Genomic DNA, 23,316 nt, shown 5'->3' with positions numbered 1-23,316 from the left:
GCAGACTCCTCCACTGTAAAACTGCCTATCCTCCTTCTGTTTTATTTTTCTTCTTGTACTTACTATTATAGTAAATACACACACAACACACACCTACAACATTTAATATGTGTTTCTTCCTTAAGGATGTAACATCCATAAGGCCAAAGGTTTTTGTCTATTTTATTCACTGCAGTATCTCTACCACCTTGAAATATGCCTGATAATAAGAGATGCTCAAATGTTTGTTAGAGTAATAAATGAAGAAATGGAAAAGCCTTAAGAATGCAGGAGAAACAGTCATAACAGTTCAAGAATTCATGTGTTCAGTCCAAAACTTGAGGTGTTAAACAGTGAGTAGCTAACAAGGAAATATGAATAGTCATAAGTAGATGGGAAACCTTTTCAGAGATGTTTAACTAGAAGGAAGGAAAGACAAAAGACATTTTCAGTTCCAAGACAGAACTTACTGTTTTGTGAATCAGCTCTATACTTGTTGGAAAGGGAGTGACTATGGTATAAAGAGATGGATGACAGGTTCCAGAAGGAAAGGAAGGAGGTGATGATATGAAGAGAACAATATAATTTCTAACACTTCTAATAAAGACAAAGTATTAGCATTGGAGAGAAGGACATTTTCTCTGCCAGGTAACGTGGCAAGGAGAGTGGCTGAAGCCTTATAAATTTTGTAAGTGAAAAGACAGTAAGATTCAACAAATGGCTCTGACCTCAGTAAAGTGAAAGGAGAGAAAAGCTGAAGGAGAGACAAAAAGGTGAAACTAGGATTTGGGTTCTCAAAATTTAGAGAATTTGAAACAATGTTTCTGGGGAATACAGTCCCAAATGAACAGGCTAAAACTAGGTAAACGAAAAAGCAGTTAAGTTCAATGTAAACTTTAAAGTATTGATTCATTCAATACAGAATCAACAACACACTATTCTAGGCATTTAGATGCAATAGTAACAAATGTACCAAAATCCTGGCTTCCATGGTACCTACATTCTAGTGATGTCTGAACTTTTTTGCAGGTCTAATCAGCATTATTTTGTCACTTCCTTAAGCAGCCTGTAGCATGTGATGGGTGCTGTGGCAACGGGTATAGTAAACAAGGTCAACGTGCAGATAATGTTGCCCTGCCCCCTTGAGCAGTGAAACTGCTAAGCATCACATGTGCACCCTCACCACAGGGCCCCAAAACAGGCTGCCAGGAGTCTGACACTACCAGTGACTGTGCCCCTTTCATCAGTGGAGCTGAATGGCATATACACACCACTCAGAAACTGGGAAGAGGCCTGCTAGGTGACTACTGTCACTGATGATCCTGCCCCCAGCAAAACCAAAGCCATCTCACCGCCTCCACAGACCCACATAGTCTAGGCCACTGAGGCACTCACAGATGTTGATGACAGCCAAAAAAAAAAAATACTGTGACTACACTACTGTGCCTACATAGAACCAAATCCAAAGCCAGACTCCATGTATCACATCTGTAAGAAAAAATCTTTCCCTACAAAAGCTACTCCATAAAATTGAAGGAGGTACTTATTCCACCAGATGCATAGGCAACAAAGCAGGGACACGAGAAACATGAAAAAGCAAGAAATGTAACACAAAGGAATGCAATAATTATCCAGTAACAGAAAACCAAGAAAAGAAAATCTATGAAATGCCTAAAAAGGAATTAACAATAATAATCTTAAGTAAATTCAGCAAGATACAAAAAAATACAGATAGACAATTCAATAAAATCAGAAAAACTATTTATGATATGAATGATAAAGTCAACAAGACCGGTGTCATAAAAAAGAACCAAACAGAAATGTTGAAGCTGAAAAATTTCAGTGAATAAAATATGCAATGGGTACCAATAATAGATTAGATGAAGCAGAAAAAACTTCTGAACTTGAAGAAAGGCTTTTTTAAATGTTTCAATCAGAAAATAAAAAGGAATAAGGAAAGCCCAGGAGGAAAAGAGATGAGAAAAGGCATAGAAACCCTATTTAATGAAATAATAGCTAAAAACTTCCTAAGTCTTGGAAGAATATAGACATCTAGATCCAGAAAGCTCAAAAGTCCCCAAATAGAATCAATCTCAAAAGGTCCTTTCTGAGGCACATTACAGTCATACTGTCAAAAGTCAACAAATAGAGATTTCTAAAAATAGAGAAAAATGTCAAGTCACATACAAAGGAATCTCCATCAGAATAACAGCATATATCTTAGCAGAAACCTTATTGGCAAGAAAAGAATATAATGATATATTCAAGTTGCTGAAAGAAAAAAAAAAAAAACTCAACTAAAAACATTATACCCAGCAAAGCTATTCCTCAGAAATGAAGGAAAAATAAAGTCCCTTCCAGACAAACAAAAACTGAGAAAATTCATCACCACTACACAGACTTTAAAGAAATGCTCAAGGGTGTCCCACATTTGGAAGCAAAACAATATCTACTACCATAAAACTACAAAAGTATAAAGCTCACTGATAGAGAAGATACATAGATGAGATAAAGTAATCAAACCTTATCATGATAGAAAACCACCAAAGATAAACAATAAGAAAGGAACAATGTATATACAAAATGATCAGAAATTAACAAAATGACAATAATATCTATCAATAATAACCATAAATGTAAATGGTTAAATTCCCCAATGAAAAGATATAGATTAGCTGAATGGATAAAAAAACAGGACTCAACTATATGCTACCTACAAGAAACTCACTTCACATATGGAGACACACACAGAATGAAAGTAAATGGATGGAAAAAGATATTCCATGCAAATGGAAGCGAAAACAGACTACAAGTCAAAAACTGCAAAAAGAGATAAAGAAGGCCATTATATAAGGATAAAGGGACCCAGTCAACAAGAGGATATAACAACTATAAATATACATGCACTCAAGACAGGAACACCCAGATATATAAAGCAAATAGTATTAGATCCAATGGGGTAGACCCCAATATAATAATAGCTGGGAACTTCAAAATCCCACTCTCAACTTTGGACACATCTAGACCAAAAAAAAAAAACACTTAAGGAAATAGCAGATTAAATTTCACTATAGACCTAACAAACATTTATACAACATTTCATCTAACAGCTATAGAATACACATTTTTCTCACCAGCAAATGGAATATTCTTCAGAACACACCATATTTCAGGCCACAAATTAAGTCTCAACATATTTTTTAAAAAATCAAAATCATAGCCAGTATTTTTTCTAACCACAATGAAATAAAACTAGAAATCAATAACAAAAGAAATTTTGGAAACTGTACAAATACATGGAAAGTAAACAACATGCTCCTCAATGACCAATGAAAAAAGAAGATAATTAAAACATTTGTTTTGACAAATGAAAGTAGAAACTCAATACACAAAAACCTATAGGATACAGCAAAAGCAGAAGAGGGAAGCTGATAGCAACATCAACATAAAAAAATTATTTCAAATAAACAACCTAACAGTACACCTCAAGAAACTAGCAAAGCAAGAATAAGCTGACTCCCAAATTAGAAGAAAACAATAATCAGAGCAGAAATAAATGACATTCAGACTAAAGTATAATACAAAAGAGCAATGAAACATAAACTCAGTTTTTTATAAAAACAAAATTAATAAACCATCAGTTAGACTAAGAAAAAAGACCCAAGTAAAATCATAATTGAAAAAGGAGACACGACTGATACCACCATAATACAAAGGCTCATCAGAAATTTTTATGAATGATGATATACCAACAAATAAAAAAAGAAAAACCTAGAGGAAATGAATACATTCCTAGACATATACAATCTACCAAAATTGAAGCAAGAAAAAATAGAAAACCTGAACAGACCAGTAACTAGTACCAAGGTTGAATAAGTAATAAAAAGTCTCCCAACAAAGAAAAGCCCAAGACTACACAGCCTCACAGCTGAATTCTATTAAACTGCTAAAGAACACCAATTATTTTCAAACTATTTCAAAAAACTGAAGGAGACAGAATTCTTCAAAAATTCATCACGCAAGGCCATTATTACCCTGATACCAGAACCAGACATGGACACACACACACACACACACACAAAAGAAAACTACAGGCCATTATCCTAGAATAACAAGATGCAAAAATCTTCAATAAAATACTAGCAAAATTAATCCAACAGCACATAAAAAAGATTATGTATCATAATTAAGTGGAATTTATCCCAATGATGCAAAGACAGTTCAACATATACAATGCAAGAAACATTACATCAACAGAATGAAGGATAAAAACCTTTTGATCATCTGAGACAGAAAAACATTTAATAAAATTCAATATCCTTTCTTGATAAAAACTCTCAACAAACAGGTATATAAGGAATGTACCTCAATGATATAATGGCCACATATGACAAATCCACAGGTAACATCATAGTAAATGTTGAAAAGTTAAAAGTTTTTCCTCTAAGATCTAGAACAAGACAAGAATGGCACTCTTACTACTCTTATTCAATATAGTGCTGGAAGTCCTAGTCAGAGCAATCAAACAAGGGAAAGAAATAAAGGGTCCAAATTGGTAAACAGGAAGCCAAACTGTCTCTGTTGGCTGATGATATGATCGTGTTTCTAGAGAACCCTGAAGACTCATCCAAAAAGCTCCTACATCTGATACATGAATTCAGGAAAATTTCAGGATAAAAAAATCAATGTATACAAATCAGGAGCACTGCTATACCCCAACAACGACCAAACTGAGAAACAAATCAAGAACTCAATCCATTTTACAACAGCTGCAAAAAAAAAAAAAAATACTTAGGAGTATACCTAACAAAGGAGGTGAAAGATCTCTATAAAGAAAACTACAAAACACTGCTAAAAGAAATCATCGATGATACCAACAAATGGAAACACATCCCATGCTCATGGATGGGTAGAATATTATGAAAACGACCATACTGCCAAAAGTAATCTACAGATTTAATGCAATTCCCATCAAAATACCATCATCATTCTTCATAGGACTAGAAAAAAAAAATCCTAAAATTCATATGGAACAAAAAAAAGCCCACATAGCCAAAGCAAGACTAAGCAAAAAATAAACAACAACAAAAAAACAAATCTGGAGGCATCAAATCTGAAGTCACTTCACTTCAAGCTACACTACAAGGCTATAGTTACCAAAACAGCATAGTACTGGTATGTTGACCAAAGGAACAGAATAGAGAACCCAGAAACAAAGACAAATACTTACAGCCAACTGATCTTCAACAAAGCATACAAAAATAAAGTGGGGAAAGGACAGCCTATTCAACAAATTGTGCTGGGATAATTGGCAAGCCACATGTCAAAGAATGAAACTGGATCCTCATCTCTCACCTTATACAAAAATCAACTCAAGATGGATCAAAGACTTAAATCTAATATCTGAAACCATAATAATTCTAGAAGATAACATCCATAAAACTCTTCCAGACATTGGCTTAGGCAGAGAATTCATCACCAAGAACCCAAAAGCAAATCTAACAAAAACAAAGATACATGCATGAGACCTAATTAAACTAAAAAACTTCTGTACAGCAAAAGAAATAATCGGCAAACAGATAACCCACAGAGTGGGAGAAAATCTTCACAAACTGCATCTGACAAAGGATTAATATCTGGAATCTCTAAGGAATCCAAACAAATCAGCAAGAAAAAAACAGATAATCCCATCAAAAAGTAAGCTAAGCACATGAATAGACAATTCTCAAAAGAAGTATACAAATGGCCAACAAACATGAAAAAATGCTCAACATCAGTAATTATCAGGGAAATGCAAATTAAAACCACAATTGCGATATCACAATATTTAATTATGGCAAACGTGACCATAATTTAAAAATCAAAAAATCATAGATGTTGACATGGATGCGGTGAAAGGAGAACACTTTTACACTACTGGTGGGATTGTAAACTAGTACAATCACTATGGAAAATAGTACAGAGATTCCTTAAAGAACTAAAAGAAGATCTACCATTTTATCCAGCAATCCCACAACTGGGTATTTACCCAGAGGAAGAGAAGTCATTATATGAAAAAGTCACCTGTGCTCACATGTTTATAGTACCACAATTCGCAATTGCAAAAATATGGAACCAGCCTAAATGCCCATCGACCAACAAGTGGATAAAGAAAATGCGTGTGTGTGTGTGTGTGTGTGTGTGTATTATATGTGTGTGTGTCTGCGTGTACACATACCATGGAATACTACTCAGCCAGAAAGAGGAATGAAATAATGGCATTTGCAGCAACTTGGATGGAGTTGGTGACCATTATTCTAAGTGCAGTAACTCAGGAATGGAAAACCAAACATCATATGTTCTCACTTACAAGCGAAAGCTAAGCTAAGAGGATGCAAAGGTATAAGAATGATAATAATGGACTCTGGAGACTTGGGGGGAAGGGTGGGAGGGGAATGAGGGATAAAATGCTACATACTGGGTACAGTATACACTGCTTGGGTGATGGGTATACCAAAATCTCAGAAATCACCACTAAAGAACTTATCCATATAACCAAACACCACCTGTGCTCCCAAACTATTAAAATAATTTGAAGAAATAAAAATGGGCAATTAATCTGAATAGACATTTATCAAAGATGACACACAAATAGTCAACAAGTACATGAAATATGTTCAACACTGCTAATTATCCAGGAAATGCACTTCAAAACCACAATGAGATACCACACCCCAGTTAGAATGGCTATTATCACAAAGACAAAAAGTAACAAATGCTGGTGAGTATGTAGCGAAAAGGGAACTGTTATACACTGTTGGTGGGAATATAAACTGGTACAATCATTATGGAAAACAGTATGGAGGTTGCTCCAAAAACCAAAAATAAACTACCATGGGATCTGGCAATCCCACTTCTAAATATACATCTAAGGAAAATGAAATCAGTAGGTCAAAGACATATCTGCACACCCATGTTTACTGCAGCACTATTTACAACAGCCAAGTATGGAATTAACCTAAGTGTCCATCAACAGACAAACGGAAAAAGAAAATGTGGTTTACGTACACACAATGAAATACTATTCAGCCATAAAAAAAGAATGAAACTCCATCATTCGCAGCAATGTAGATGATCCTGGAGGACACTATGTGAAATGAAATAAATCAGGCAGAGAAAGAAATACTGCATGGTCTCATTCACATATGGAAGCTGAAACATTTGGTCTCATAGAGGTAGAATGGTGGTTACTAGAGGCTGGCAAGGGTAGAGAAGAGGGAGATAAAAAGAGGTTGATTAATGGATACAGAATTAAAGCTAGATAGAAGGAATAGATTCTAGAGTTATATAGCACTTTAGGGTAACTGCAGTTAACAATTATTTATTGTGTATTTTCAAATAGCTAAAAGAAAAAAAATTGAGTCTTCCTAGGAAATGATACATGTTTGAGGTTATGGATATGCTAATTACCCTGATTTGATAATTACACATTATATACGTGTATCAAAACATCACTCAGTACAGCATGGATATGTACGATTATCTGTCAATTTTTTCAAAGCATCTGCGTAGAAAACACGGAATGGCCAAGTAATTCTTCCTTTACTGTCTCCAGCACCGGGCTCGGTCCTCCTTTCTACCACAGGCTCTGGCTTCACTGTGCGTACCAAGTACAACCCTTTAGACCACCCTGATTCCCCACCCCACCTGGGTTCCTTGGCACTCTCAACTCCAATGCCCTCCACTTCCACGCCGCACTTCCCTGCCCCTTTGGCTAACCCTCACCCTTGTCCTGACCCATAACTGCATTGCTTCGGACTCTGTATCTCAGGCATTCCCCCGCATTTACACCTGCTCATCTTTTCAGCCCCCTTACCCAGTTGTCCCAAGTGTACCCATCAACACCAGCCCTCCTGCCTCATCACAGCTTCTGCCCTGATTCTTACTCTGTCCCTTTCAGTTCCAAAAAATGTTCCTATCTTCTCTATCCAGATCTCAAATATGGCCAATTACCTCAAAGCCTCTTTCTTTTGTTCCTTGGTCACCCCTATCTAGAAAACTCCAGAGTTCTCTTTTCCAAATAGGTGACTGAGTCTCACTTAAAAACTCTGCAGGGATATGCAGAGCTATACAGATTCGGGGTGCCAATCATTCATGATTTACAGCCTCAGCTTAAAATCAGTCTGCAACCTTTTCCCATTTTTCACAGCAGCTATTTCAAACCCTTCTCGCATCCTTTTAGCCATCCCCTCAACTCTCCCATTCACTTGCTCAGAAGAGTATCAGAAAGAGTATTTCAGAAGAGCTCAGAAAGCCTTGTTTTTCAGAGAGACACTCCCTCACAGTCCTGACTCTACCTGCATCACAACAGCCATAGCAACAACAGCAGCAGCACCATCTAGCCCACTTCCTTCACTGACCCTTGCAAAAAGGAGAAAGAATTCCACCTCCCAAAGCTAATTATTCCTTCACCAGAGCACCAGTTCATCATCCTTGGTGTCCCTTAGGAACCTCAGTTGCTGATCTGGCCCTTCTGTGAGCTTCTACCATTCAAAAGTATATCCAGAGACCGCCTTCTCCTCTGTCCTCATCACTAACCTCCTTAGAAAGGAGTTACCAATCCTCCCCATTTCTTTCCCTTTGCTCCCAATCACTTCTTAAGTCCCAACAATTGGGCTGCCTCCTCAGTAATCCTAACCATGACCTTTCAGAGGCACCATTCTAATGACTAATCAATCCAATGGACTGTTCTTCTGTCCTGATCTTATATGATGTGTCTGCAGAATGTGAGACGGAATCTCTTCCTGAAAACCATTCTTCCTTTAGATTCCACAGCATCACTCTGAGGTTTCCCTTCTTACTCTCTGAATACTCTCTTCATCTCTTTCACATTCACTTCTTGTAGCCATTCCGCATATAACATGCTCCTCCAATTTCCAGCCTATATCAGCTTTTCCTTCATGCTCTTAAGAAATCTCTTGCCCACAGACTCAAATATTCAGATGATGATCCTCAGATTTGCATCCCCAGCTCAGACTCCTAAACTATCAACCAGACATCTATCTCCATACCTGGATGCTTCACTGGACCTCAAACTCAAAACATTCCAAACTGAACTTGGCTATGCTATGTCTCCTTTCTTCCTTCTCCTATCAAGTTTAAAATTCCCACTTGTTAAAGTCAGAGAAAACATCAGGACACCATCACCATAACCTCACCCCTAGAATAGTGTTATCAGTGGCCTAACTGGATTTGTTGCTTCCATATCTGTTATCTCCCACTCTATTCTCCAGACGAGAACCACAGCAACCCTCTAGAAGCCAAATATGATCATTCTTAAAGCCCTCCAATGGCTGAGCATTGTCATCAGGATAAAATCCAAGCTCCCTGGCATTGCCTTCAAGGTCTTGGTGGATCTAGCCCCCATGGCTTTCTCCAGTTTCATCTCTTACCACTCACAATGCTTACAAGGCCTACTATCTTCATAAGCATTACTATTCACTATCTCCTTCCTCTCTCCCTCCCTACCTTTCTCTCTCTCACACTACTGTATATCTTTGCACAATGCTATTCCCACTGCTGGGACTTATCCCTTGCTCTCTTTGCCTGGAAAATTCCTTCTACAATTCAAGTTTTTCAGGATGGAAATTACATTTATGTTCTTCCAGTGTATATCCCAAACATTCTATGTCTTCCTTGACACCACAGGGTGTAGGTAAACAATAATCTTACATACTTTCATCATGAGTAGGACTATTACTGAAGTTATTAACAGTAACTAAAAGTTGGCATTCATAAACTAAAACCCGCTCCTTATAAAATATTTCTAGTTAATGTTCTACTAAGACATCTGGCTGCCACATATTACTTGGAAATTTTGCCAAAAGTTGAAATTCCACCACCAATACTTGAAATTCCCAATTTTGAGAATAAAGCCTTTTTTTTTTTTTTTTTTTGAGACAGAGTCTCGCTCTGTCGCCCAGGCTGGAGTGCAGTGGTACAATCTCAGCTCACCAAAACCTACACCTCCCCGTTTCAAGCCATTCTTCTACCTTAGCCTCCCAAGTAAATGGGATTACAGGCACACGCCCACCACGCCCATCTAATTTTTGTATTTTTAATAGAGACAGGGTTTCACCATGTTGGTCAGGCTGGTCTCCATTTCCTGACTCAAGTGATCTACCCGCCTCAGCCTCCCAACGTGCTGGGATTACAGGCTGATGCTAAAATCTTAAATCAAAATCAGTACCTTTATAAACAATTTTGTTGTGGTGGGTTGTCTGATTAACTCCTTAGTGAGTACTGATACATATTCATGTCAATATTTTTCAATAAATGGATTTTACAACTAATGTTAAGTTGTAAAGATGAATTGTTTATACTCCTATTGTTAAAATAATTTTGCTTCAAAGATAACATTAGATTGTTATAGAATTATTCTTTTCACTAGAAAATGACAACAGGTAAGGTAGGTGGGCAACTACTTTGCCTGAATGCAGCTGGTTATAGTTTAAAACAAGCTATTTGCAAGTCTTATATCATCACACATCAGTGTTATGATCAGTTCTAAGATGTAATTAATAACTTATTACTAAGATTATTTTAAAAGCTAAAATTTTACCTTCTAAAATGTTCTGGTATAGAATCAAAGTTATATCTGGGGTGTTACTTTCACTCTTTTCAAATACATATAATTTTTGATAAAGAGATGTAGTTACACGTACTGTTAAAATAAGTACCCTTAACCACAGGTGACCCAAAACCACAGGTGACCTCTCACATGTATCAGAGAAAAAATATGGGTGAAATTGCTGATCTAAATAAGAAAAGTATGAGTCATACAGTATCATGGGTATGGCTATGAAGCAAGGGCTGTTGATGGGCCTTAGTTCAATGGGAAGGGGGATAAAATACTAGACTCATTCCCAGGTGTCAAGATTGGGTAGTGTGGTGGTACTTCTAGAAATAGCAGAAAGCTAAAATAAAATGAATTCAACTTTGAGTATGTCAAACTTTAGCTGAGAGGAGAGGTCCATGAAACAGCAGGCTTTATCACCCTGAAGCTCAGGATATATGCTGGGCTAAAGGAACATATATGAGCTAGTCATTGGCCAAGATGCAGGCAGAAATCAAATCAACCAGGGCAGGTATATAAACAGAGAAGAGAAAGGAACAAGAAAAGGAATGGGAGGAAAGCCATTCCCTCCTTTTACGATATAAGTATTTCAGCAAAAGCACTGGACCAGAATAATAAATGCTTTTGATTCTCTGAGAGCTTTCTGGGGCTTACTCTTGTGTTCCAGAATCAGTATCTGACACCTGTAAAGGCAAATTTTCTCATAAAAATCTAGAGTACATACATGATCCTTCATATTCAGTTTCCATTTTGATAAGATACTCCCTCATACCACAATGTAGGACCATTCCAGGTATACCATAGTTGAAGTGACTGCAAATCAAACCAGATACCTTACAACACAATCAATTCATTAACTACAAGATGTCAAGTCCCCAGACTATCATCAGCTACAATGATAGGCTTAAGCCCTGGCAGTCCATTTGGTCATCTGGACAGTGTAGTAACACACGGCGCATTTTCCATTTCGGGCACTCCAAGAGCACTCACTATTTTTTTCAGAAGCAATCAAGAAGCTCAAGAGGCAAGATTTTGACTTCCAGCTAAAGTTGAACATGGTATGCCTTCTTGTACATACCTTCTTCTCAAACGTCATGCAGAATCAATATTTCAAATATCTGCCTTCTATACTATTCACCCAGAATACATCACCACCATTTTCAAGCAAAGATTCACAGTATCTCTAAGTTTTAGCCAGACTATATGGCAAGAAGGCAATCATTTTACCAAGTACCTTCTCTGTGTCAGGCATTGTACAATACTTAACATGTTATCTCAGTTAATTCTAAAACCCTCTGTGAAATAAGGACCCACCCTACTACAGATCAATAAACCAGAATTCAGAGAGGTTAAATACATTCCCAAAGTTACCAAGCTACCACCTGGAAGATCTAGGATTTAAGTCCAGGCATATCTGGTTACAAAGACTGTGTTCTTTCCATCATTACACATGTAATTTCAATACTGTTCCAAGGAGGTGCCAGGAATGGCAGGGGCAGAGAACAGTGGCTGACTGTGAAGCTGCAGGCAAATCATTCCCAACATCAACAGGGAAAACTTTGCTGTACTCTATTTATATGCGGGGTTGCAAGTACAATTATTGTTGGGGTGGGGGCACTCTTATGTTTGAAAAAGAGATGTATAAAAATCTGTACGTTAAACTGACATGATATTGCTACAACTATTTTCATTACTGAGAAAAAAAGACAGCAAGCACTGGGAGCAATGGTATATGCCTGTCTGTAGTCCCAGCTACTCAGGAGACTGAGGTGAGCGAACTGCTTGAGCCCAGGAGTTTGAGGCCAGCTGGACATAGCAAGACCTGTCTGTTAGAAAACAAACAGGCTGGGTGCAGTGGCTCATGCTTGCAATCTCAGCAGTTTGGGAGGCCGAGGCGGGCAGATCACAAGGTCAGGAGATCCAGACCATCCTGGCTAACACGGTGAAACCCCATCTCTACTAAAAATACAATAAATTAGCCGAGCATGGTGGCACATGCCTGTAGTCCCAGCTATTCGGGAGGGTGAGGCAAGAGAATTGTTTGAACCCGGGAGGTAAAGATTTCAGTGAGCTGAGATCGCACCACTGCACTCACTCCAGCCTGGGCGAAGAGCGAGACTCCATCTCAAAACAACAACAACAACAACAAACAAACAAAGATAGCAAGCATACACTAAAGCCATAAATATTTTAAAAATCGGTTCAGTAATTAATTTCCCTCTAACCAAGACAACATTTAACACATTTAAATTTGACTACCATTTTACTCTCACTGAGAAAGAGTTGAAAACCTAATAAGGAAAGAGGAGCTACATAAAATCAAAATATGAATAGATGCATGTATTTAAAATATTCATCTTACTACATAAATGTATTCTAAATACAGGCATTAATGTAAAGAACCATTAGTGATCATTCTTCCTCAGTGAAATATTCTTGAGCTACAATTCTTCCATTTCTACATGTCAATTATTAAACAGTGGCAACAAAAAATGTGGTTCTTTGTGGTAAGTGATTTACTTATTAGAAATAAGTGTTATGTGTCATAAATATCTGATACTGATGTGCATTAAGTTGATACTTATTAATTTCATTTTATTTACAGGAATATCACAGGCATACACCAAATACTTCCTCTTAAAAGATGGCAAATCCTTCACCAAAGTTGTCTGATTAGTCGTGAGCACCACTCCTAAAATGGGACCAGTGGTAGATTTTATATAAGGCAGACGCCAAGCTATGGAGAATACGCATAATAATCATCAATGTATTGAGGACTGGGTTGGAGAATCTACAACCTGTGGTCCAGATATAATAATCTTATTTAGCTCATGGTTCATTTCTGGAAGAAGACTTACTGCCATAGTTCTTTTTATGTTTTAATAGGATTTCTTTGATAAATGAAGTTTATGAATATAGCTTATAAATTCAGTACACGAATGGGAAGAATCATTCTCTCTAAATTCTCTTGCCTCTGTTCATTACCAGTGGGAGTTGTGTCAAGTGACTTAATTTGAGATTTGCTTTTTTCAACTATATACAAAGGGATACAAATTCTGTTTAACACTGTGGATAGAATATACACATTGATTTTTTTCTTTCGAACTAAATACTCTAAAATGACACCAAAAGGATGTTTTTTTTTTGTTTTTTGTTTTTTTGTTTTGTTTTTTTTGCAAAATACACTTAAATAAGTAGGATTTACTCAAATGAAATTTAAGAAATGGAAATATTCAGCTCCTTGGATTTGTCATTTTGTATAGAATGTACATGGCAGACTTTTTTTTTTTTTTTGAGATGGAGTCTTGCTCTGTCACCCAGGCTGGAGTGCAGTGGCGCAATCTCGGCTCACTGCAAGCTCCACCTCCCGGGTTCACACCATTCTCCTACCTCAGCCTCCCCAGTAGCTGGGACTACAGTCGCCCACCACCACGCCCATCTCATTTTTTGTATTTTTAGTAGAGACGGGGTTTCATCCAACCAGCCAGGATGGTTTCGATCTCCTGACCTTGTGATTCGGCCTCCCAAAGTGCTGGGATTACAGGCGTGAGCCACCACGCCCAGCCGGCAAGGGTGTGTTATTTTGTTGTTGTTTTTAGTTATAAGTACAAAGACAAGAAGAGAACAGATATAACTGGTGATAGAGTTTGAATGTTTGCCCCCTCACACTGACATATAATCCTCAGTGTTGGAGGAGGGGCCTGGCGGGAGGTGTCTGGGTCATGCGCGCAGAACCCTCATGGATGGCTTTGTGCTGTCCTTGCAATAGTGAGTGAGTTCTCGTGAGATCTGGTTGTTTAGAAGCGTGTGGCAGCTTTCCCCTTTCTCTCACTCCCGCTCTTGCTATGGGACATATCTGTTCCTTCTTTGCCTTCTGCTATGATTTCCACCAGAAGCCAAGCAGGTGTTGGTGCCATGCTTTCTGTAAAGCCTGCAGAACTGTGAGCCAATGAAACTTCTTTTCTTTATAAATTACCCAGCCTCAGGTATTTCTTTATAGCAATGCAAAAACGGCCAGATATAGCAGGCAAGAGATTTCAGAAAAGGTTAGGAAGGCAAAAGCAGACAGATGCATAGTAAATGAGCAGAGAAAGCTTCTACCTAAGTGACTGCAAAAAGGGACTCTGAACCTGAGGGGAACAAAACAATCCATCACACAGGCAATCTGAAATGACTTAGGATTTCAAGACACTAGGTACCACTTAAGGTAGTGTCAGACATGGGATTAAAACTAAGAGTTGGCTTGAAAATCTTCAAATAGAAAAGTTGAGCCCAAGGGCTCTTCCTTCACCCAAACAGTAAGATAATCCTCCCTACTTTCCACCACTAACACACCCAAGAAAAAATAAAAACAGAAAAACTGAAAAAAAAAAATCTGAAGATATTAACGCTTTTGGAGAAACTGAATTTGAGATCAAAGGGACATCCACAGGGAAATGTCTGGAAACATTGATATTCAAGTCTGGAGCTCTAGATGGATGTCAGGTAAAGACACAGGAGCCAAAAGATGACACCAAAAGATTGGAAGATATTACTTCAGAGGTCTGACACTGAGGAGAACTGAAGATTTTGAGAAACATATTCATGAAAAAGTATTTAGCCAAAAGAAATCAGTGACTGAAATTGAAGGAAGTAGCCAGAGGTAGGGATGGGACCAAGAAAGGACAATATCACAGAAGCAAAAATAAACCAAAGAACATTTCTAAAAAGGAGAGAAAGACTTGGAAAACATGTGTTTCAATTGGTTAAATAGAATGAGAACCAGGGAAAGGTTACTGAATGTGGTCAGCAAAAGGTCACTGGTGAACATGAATGTAACTGGTTTCATGGAAGAGCTTTCATTCAATCAGCGAGTACATACTGAGCATCCACGACACATGTGCCCGACACAGTACCAGGCTTCCTATGTCAGAGGGAACTAAAAGAGAAACAGGAATCAGAGCAGAAAGCATTAAGAATTGAACAATGCTTAAGACAGACTTTCTTAAGGAATTTTGAGGTAAAAGGTAGGAGTAAAGTAAAATAACAGACCAAAAGGAAAGGAAACCAGACTCACAAAAATAAAACAAAAACATTGTTTTTAATTTTATATATTTAAACAGAAACAGAGACCTGATGCAAATCAGAAGCCAGTGAAGATGGATGTTTAGCAGTAGTCAAGGCAAGGCCCAAGGAAAGGCAGTAAAGTAAGGACACCAATACCACTGCACATGGTATAGTCAAGGTGGGGGCTTAAGGGGATTTAGCCTTACATGGGAGAAAGGGATAAATATTCGTCTGATATAGGTAGAAGAGAGCAGGGCATAACACAAAGTAGATGTGAATGAAGAAAGAGTTTAAGGTTACAAGACAATGATAGAATGTGGACTAAATTTCTGGAAGCATCTCCAGCTAGATATAAACATCTTATTAACATAAAATACGTATTCCAGTAGAATAGAGGCAAATGTTAGAAGTAGCCACCGATGTTAGCAAAATAGCAAAATTTGTGTAGCATATAAGTGGTATTTTAACAATCAAAAATTTAATGATGTCCCAAGTTAATATAAAACATAATCTAAAATTGTTTAAAAATACAATTAATTTTTGTAGCTCAAACTTACCTTGCAACCAACAATCTTCGACATCATCACTGGGTATCTCAAGGTCAAACCACAAAAAGAAGACTATATAAGGTTATGTTTACATAAATCTGTTATGGTTCTGATCAAGTGGGAAATACTGTACATTTTTTCTCGTATCACAGAAAGCACTATAAAATTTAGGTTATGGTACCAAAATACATATTTGTTATGATGTCTGGTAGCAGCAGTCCCTGAACAACTGGGTCTGTGTGGCTAGGTTGAAGAAATCCTACCAGTAGCTTCCAGAAGGGTTTTTTAAAAGTTACATGAGCCAAAATGCACAGGATACCCCAGAAAAAGTGCCACGGTATCCTTTCTATTATGGGATAACTGCAGTTTCCGTATATAAGTAAGCTTATAAGCTTCAAATCACAAGAGAAACAGTCTCATGACTGCATGGTATTTACTTAGGGGCTTAGATGCCAAAATGAAATTATCCTTGGCACTCAAAACAAGATGTTAAGAATGGACAGAAAAGATTGTTAGCATAGAGGCCCAGCTATTCTATTTGCCAAATATATTTACTGAATCCACAAAGACGTAACTTTCAGAGCCTCTGTAAGTTGGAGGCTGGAAAACAGCACTACTGGAAATAAGAGCCTGAATTTATTCAAGTTTGAACACTAGAGATTTATTCAGGTGAAAGTATAGCTAAAATAAACCATCAGGTATAGGCTAAATGGGGAAAGAAGCAGAGACTAAGAGAAGAAAAGGGAGCAAGGAAAGCAGGAAGGTTTGGTAAAGGTCAAGAGTGAGTACAGAGGCAACAATGGATTAAGAGATGGAATGACAAAAGCTGATAACCAAAGAAACTTGGAAGTTTGAGATCTCAGATGTAACAGCCTTCCTATGAAACAACACAAGGGCAAGTTTCGTTTATTGCATTAGAAGTAAAAGTCTTGAGTAGGGAAACTCAGAGCATGTACAAACTGAAAAAGCAGCAGCAGCTATAGAGCCCATACAATGGTAAACCAGCAGGCTGGCTAGCAACTGATTGCAGAAGAGAAGTGAGATACATGATAAAACCACCAGGAGGAGGATTTAGTAGTCAGACTCACAAAGGAGTGAAGAAAGGAAAGCAAGGTGATCTTCATTTTTTCCTTTCAATATTTTTTTATTATAATGGAGAAGGCAGAAATAAAGAATTAAAACAACTTTGTCTTTATAATGTGTAATGCACTGGGCATTATATAGTTTTTAAAAATATTACAAAGTGCCCATATCACTCATGAAGAATTGAGATGACATTTTAGTCTTTCTACTGACCAAGCTAATTTATTCTGAAATTCCCAGAAGATTCAAATTTTCTCCTTGACTGTCACAAATCATGTGAAAAGAAAGCAACTGGGACCAAAAGCCATGATTGTGGGATAGCTACCAAAACGCGATCACATACCTAGAATTGGAAACATCAAATTTCTAGAAAATCACTTATGAATAAAAAGAGAGATCACAAGGTTTAGTGGTTTTCAAGGATTTTCAGCTACTCATGGAGAATTCCCTATGTAGGTGTGTAGCTTATCTACTTTTTGTGCTTGTCCTCTTAGAGAAGCCAAGAATGACATGCAAGCTAACCAAAACACACCTAACACAGAGCAATGGTATGTAGAAACAGATTATTAACTTCTACCCTCCAAAAGCACTATTACTTTGCAACATTTCAGAAAACTCATAAATCCCAGAACTTCCTAGGAAAAAGACCATGGAGGTCATGTAATCTGACTTACAGATTAGCAAACAAAGACATAAAGAAGTTAAATGCCTCAGCTGAAGATCACACAGTTGGGTTAGTGGCAAAGCCAAGAACACCACTCTGTATACTCCCTTCTCAGAGCCTTTCCCCACCTGTCCAGACCCCCATCCCACCTCCCGATGCAAGTGTCCGACAAAGCTGGACTGGATTTCCACAAAAAGTAATTATACAGTGTTCTTTTTGAAATGTAAAATAAGATGATAGAATCTAAAAGAATTAACAGTAATTTAAGATATTTACTTGATATAAAGTAATATTAATTTAAAACTATACCTTTACTGCTTCTGACGAAAGTACATTTTCCTTTTTCTGACTTGTGCTCATGGGCTCATTTTCAACACTGAAAAATAAAAACCACAGTTTCTTTTGAAATTAAAATTACTAAACTAAAAGTTTTCCGTATTTAAACCTAAACTGAAAGGTCCTTTATCTTCAATGCCCAAAGACTGATACACCATGTTATACCAAGGATATATTGATTTGAATCTCTAAACTCAAAAAATGCATTCAAAAATGTTCATCTAGGCTTCAGATATTTGTGAGAACTCATTGTGCCTCATATTTTCTTATACAAATAATCAACATCACAGTAATGATATATCTGAACAAAAGAGCACCTGTGTATTACTTTCATAACACTGGCAAGTGCTAGCACTCTAAGATATTATTTATGTGAAGGTTCCCCACAGCCAGATCTTTTTTTAATGCCTGTGCTGGGTGTTACTTGGAACAGAATGCATTTCTATTCAGCAAATCACTATAAACATATAGGTCTATCTAGTGAATTCTGGGAATACTCAAAAATAGATGTAGGCTTATCTAGCCCCAAATGTGTTCCAGATGGCACCTTACAATCTGATTTCCCAGATAGTTACTTCTGTCTTTAGTCTGGAATACCTCCTCAGATGCCTTTTGGGATGTCATTATAAACTAGTTTTCCAAGACACATTTAAGATTTTTTTTTCTTTTTTAGAGATGGTCTTGTTCTGTTGCCCAGGCTGGAGTACGGTGGTGCAATCATAGCTCACCGCAACCTCCTGGGCTCAAGCAATCCTCCTGGCTCATCCTCCTAAGTAGCTAAGACTACAGGTGCATGCTACCATGCCCAGTTATTTCATTTTTTGTAGAGATGGGAGTCTCAACTATGTTGCCCAGGCTGGTCTTGAACTCCTGGCCTTAAGTGATCCTCCAACCTTGGCCCAAAGTGCTGGGATTACAGGCATGAGTCACTGCGCCCAGCTTCCAGATCTAAATATTTATATCTCTTTTTAAACATTATCCTGTTTTCATACTTTCATAATACTAGACAAATTAAGTAGCTTCACTCTAAAGATTATTGACTCTCTACCATATGCCAAGGATTGTGCTTAGCCTTAAGGATATAAAAATGAGTATGTCAGGTTCTTTGCAAAACTCAGTCTAGTTGGAGAGACTAATACATAAACCTTAACAATACAGTTTCATAAGAGTTATAATTGCTCAATGAACAAAATTCTATGAAGCATAAAAGAAACAAGGAACAACCAATTCTACTTGCTCAGTAAAGTACCCTCAGAGGAAGTGCAAAAGCAGGTGGTAACAGAGAATCAGGCATTTTCTGAAAACCAAGTTTTATTTGTTTGCTTTTAATATGTCTGGAGCACAGAGCTTGCGAAGGACAGAGGTAATCCTCCAAGGGATGAGCCTGAGACCAAAAATTAGTGGATCCCAGACTATGAAGACCAGGCCTGACCTGTTACAAAATCTGACCTTTGTCCTACATGCAGCGGGAAGCCTTCAAGGAGGGGACAAGCATAAGCCGGAGGATGACTGAGAGTGGGCCAGATGTCGAACAGTGGTCACTGGTGGTGGAAGGCCTGGAAAGGAGGAAGTATCAATAGCTCAGATCAAATAAAGGCCGTCCCAAAGCAGATCAGATGGAAAGAGAGGACACGATTTATGCCATTTAGATTTTCTATCCATAAAAGTCTATGTTATTATGCACAGTATCCAAGAAACAAATGGTCATGGTTAAAAGATGGAAACAAAAAATAAATCATGAACACCTGGAAAATACAATGGATTAAAATGTCATTAAGTCCAATACTCCAGGCACAAACACACGGACCAAACAGATAAAGCTAGACAGATCCTTAAAGCTTCTAAATGTCAATAGAAAAAGTATATACACACACACACACACACACACACACACACACACATATATATATATATATAAACACATAAGCTGTGTGTTAAACACATAAAAAATCCTGTGGGGCAATTCAGGAATAAAATCAAGAACAATAGAAAATACTGTACAATACAGAATTGCAACCTGTACATATGTATAAAATAAGAATGTCTCATAATTGCTTCTTTAAAAGTGAATAAGTTCTTATCTCTTTTTTTCTATTTTACTAGTCTTTATCTTTTGCCAAAAGGCTGTTTACAATTCAGATTTTTTTGTTTTTGTTTTTTTTAAGTAAATGTGAATTGATTTTGGTCTATTTCAGCTTAAATTAACAAAAACAAACTGGCAAATACATATAAAAAGATCATGTTATAAAGATTTGGGGTATAATTAAGAATAATGCTGACCTCGACAAGTGATCTAACTACAATCTATTTTGAATGATCTACCTAAAAACTATGTAAACATACAACATCTAATTTTAGTCTCCTAGTTCATGCTTCAGGATTCCTGAAATTCTGCTTCATTTGGTGTGTTTACAGGATTTTCTATAAACCTACTGCGTAAGACTGTAAATGAAAACGGTAAAGGTTTCTTTTCTAATATAAAAGCTCTCCAGAAAATGCAGCTAAGTTCATGAGATTATGGCAGAACTCAGTCTTTTCAAGTACCAGTAATCACTTCCAAGTACAAACTACACACACACACACACAAATTCCAGAAAAACACAGCAGTAAATCAGCATGTAAGTATTGAGCAAACAATGGAAGAATTTAAGTTAAAATCACCAAAATAAATATTACTTGATATTTCTTAAAATTCTCCCTTATATCCTTTAAGTTGTATGATTCTTATTACTAAACCAAAATTTTAAAATGTGTTGAGTTTTAAAGCAAACAATATATTTTAAAATGTTGGTTGACTGATAAAAATCATTGCTTTTATTAAAATTTCAACACTTTGCTACATGAAACATTCTTAGCACAGATAACATTATTCATGCCCTAGCTCCTGATATAACTGTTACCCATAACCACTTGACATTACTAGAATATACCAAAGTTTGCACACCTACAAATCACTTTAATCTGCTGCTTGCAACATCCTTCCCCACCCTAATCAACTCTAAATCCTTTACAGCCTAGTTCTGGTTTTACTTGTATTTTTTGTGCTCTAACTGCATGCAGCAATACCTCCCACATATTTGCCACTCTTTATCATTAACAGCTAGTTGTCCATCTTCCCAATGAGAATATAAACTTACTAATTCAGAAGATGTATCATTCACGTCTGTATCCCAGAGCCTGGCATCTCACCCGGCACCACGAAGGCACTCAAATAGTATTTGTTAGATGACTTTTAAAAAATAACCTATAACCAGGCCAGGTGCGGTGTGGCCTGTAATCCCCATACTTTGGGAGGCTGAGGCAGGCAGATGGCTTAAGATTAGGAGTTCGAGACCAGCCTGGAGACCAGCCTGGGCAACATGGCAACCTTGTCTTGACCAAAAAAAAAAAAAAGCTGGGCATGGTGGTGCGCGTTTGTAGTCCCAGCTATTCAGGACGACACTGTACTCCACCTGGGTGATAGAGTGAGACCCTGTCTCAAAAAAAGAAAAAATCTATAACCACATTTCCATTTATGCCTGCTTACCTTCATCAGAAAACACTGTTACATTGGGAACAATATAATTATAACATCAGTCTTTTTTTCTCAAGGAGGTAGCATATAAGTCTCTTGAAAGAATATGCCAGCCATTTCTATCCTACAACATACTTCTCTAAAACCATTAAGTAGGGACTGGGGCTGGTGGGAAAAAATCACTCAACAAGAACAAGGTCATTTTCAGTTGATTTAAAAATAAAACAAAACACACAAAAAATGAGAACACAGTAGCTAAATATACTCAAAAACAGTGAACACTCAAGATGTCGGCTTAGTACAAATATAATATAAAATAAAATTAAAAGGGCTCAAAAGGCTTGAGGTGATATTTTCAGTCTCTTAAAAAATAAATACCAAGGAGAGAGAAACATGTTCACCTCAAACTTCATGAGAGACCACAATCCATTCCTATTGTTTGCTCACAACTTAACCCCCTTTGGGACCCAGGGTATTTCAATTAGGAATATTTTTAGAAAGCAGACATTTTATTCATGGCAGGGGGTGAAGAGCAGAATTCAAAATCACACGTAGGCACAAATAAAACCACCTAACATTTCTAAATAACCTCGTCTTAGCTAACAGAACTTTAAGAATTAATCTTTCAAAATAGCTCAAATATGAAGGTCAATGTAACGTAAAAGCTTCTCATCTTTCAAGTAACTTTATTTGGACCATGCCTGAAAATGAATCCAACATATAGTTATTTAGCCTTTATGTGACTCTGTGCCAGACATAAAATATTTTTCATCGGCAAGGCAAAAAAAGGATCACTTTAACCTTCTAAATTTCAAATAATTTACATAAAGGAGAACTCCTAAGCTGTCACTGAAGATACATTATTTTCTTACAATTAAATTATAATAAGATTCCCTAACCAATAGCAGACAAGCAGCGGAAAACTGGGCGGAAGAACTCACCCACTCAACAAACTAGTAGTGCACACATGTATGTGTCAGGCACCGTTCTTGGTGCTGGGGGTTGTACAATGTACAAACCAGACAAGTCCTTGCCCTCATTCTTTCAGAACTCATGTCTATATTCATCGGAATCACCTGGGATATCTATGTTTCTCAAACAGATTTCTGGGCCTGATTGTCAAGGAATCCAGTTGGAATGGGGTCCAGGAAACTACATTCTGAGCTACAAATCACTCTTTACCCCAGGTTGTTCTAATGCAGGTGGCCCTCTGACCCCATTCTTGATAAACAATGGTCTGAGAGCCTCTCTATCTTTAGCTGACATCAACAACTGATAGATGTAGAAGGAAGAGAAAAATCTGACCAGAAGGATCTCCACTTATTATTTAAATACGTTAACTGTGGCTAAAGATTAGGTAACAATTATTTAGAAAACACTACCCATTTTCCAACACTGCTGTTCAGCAAAGCTCCTCCATCCAGAAAAGCAGTGTTGCCCTAATGAGCACATATAGCACTGAAAGTCTAGGGTGGGACCTGGAAGGAAAAAATTCCCCTCGTTCAGTCTATACCACAGACTGGAGCACAAG

At 37.3% G+C, this 23,316-nt stretch overlaps 1 protein-coding gene across 1 annotated transcript in view; it reads right to left on the bottom strand.

Moving 5' to 3' along the window:
• Window positions 1-23,316, bottom strand: part of CRYBG3 (beta-gamma crystallin domain containing 3) — a 124,491-nt gene that overhangs the window by 84,596 nt on the left and 16,579 nt on the right. The window contains exon 2 of the mRNA XM_011927618.1: window positions 18,245-18,311. Within this exon, the coding sequence (XP_011783008.1) occupies window positions 18,245-18,311 (67 nt within the window). The remainder of the gene's footprint in view (window positions 1-18,244; window positions 18,312-23,316) is intronic.

This window comes from Colobus angolensis, unplaced genomic scaffold, assembly GCF_000951035.1.
Source record: "Colobus angolensis palliatus isolate OR3802 unplaced genomic scaffold, Cang.pa_1.0 Scaffold73, whole genome shotgun sequence".
Classification (NCBI taxonomy): Eukaryota; Metazoa; Chordata; class Mammalia; order Primates; family Cercopithecidae; genus Colobus; species Colobus angolensis.
Note: the sequence above shows the minus strand (reverse complement) of the source record. Positions and strands in the feature narration are given on the sequence as shown.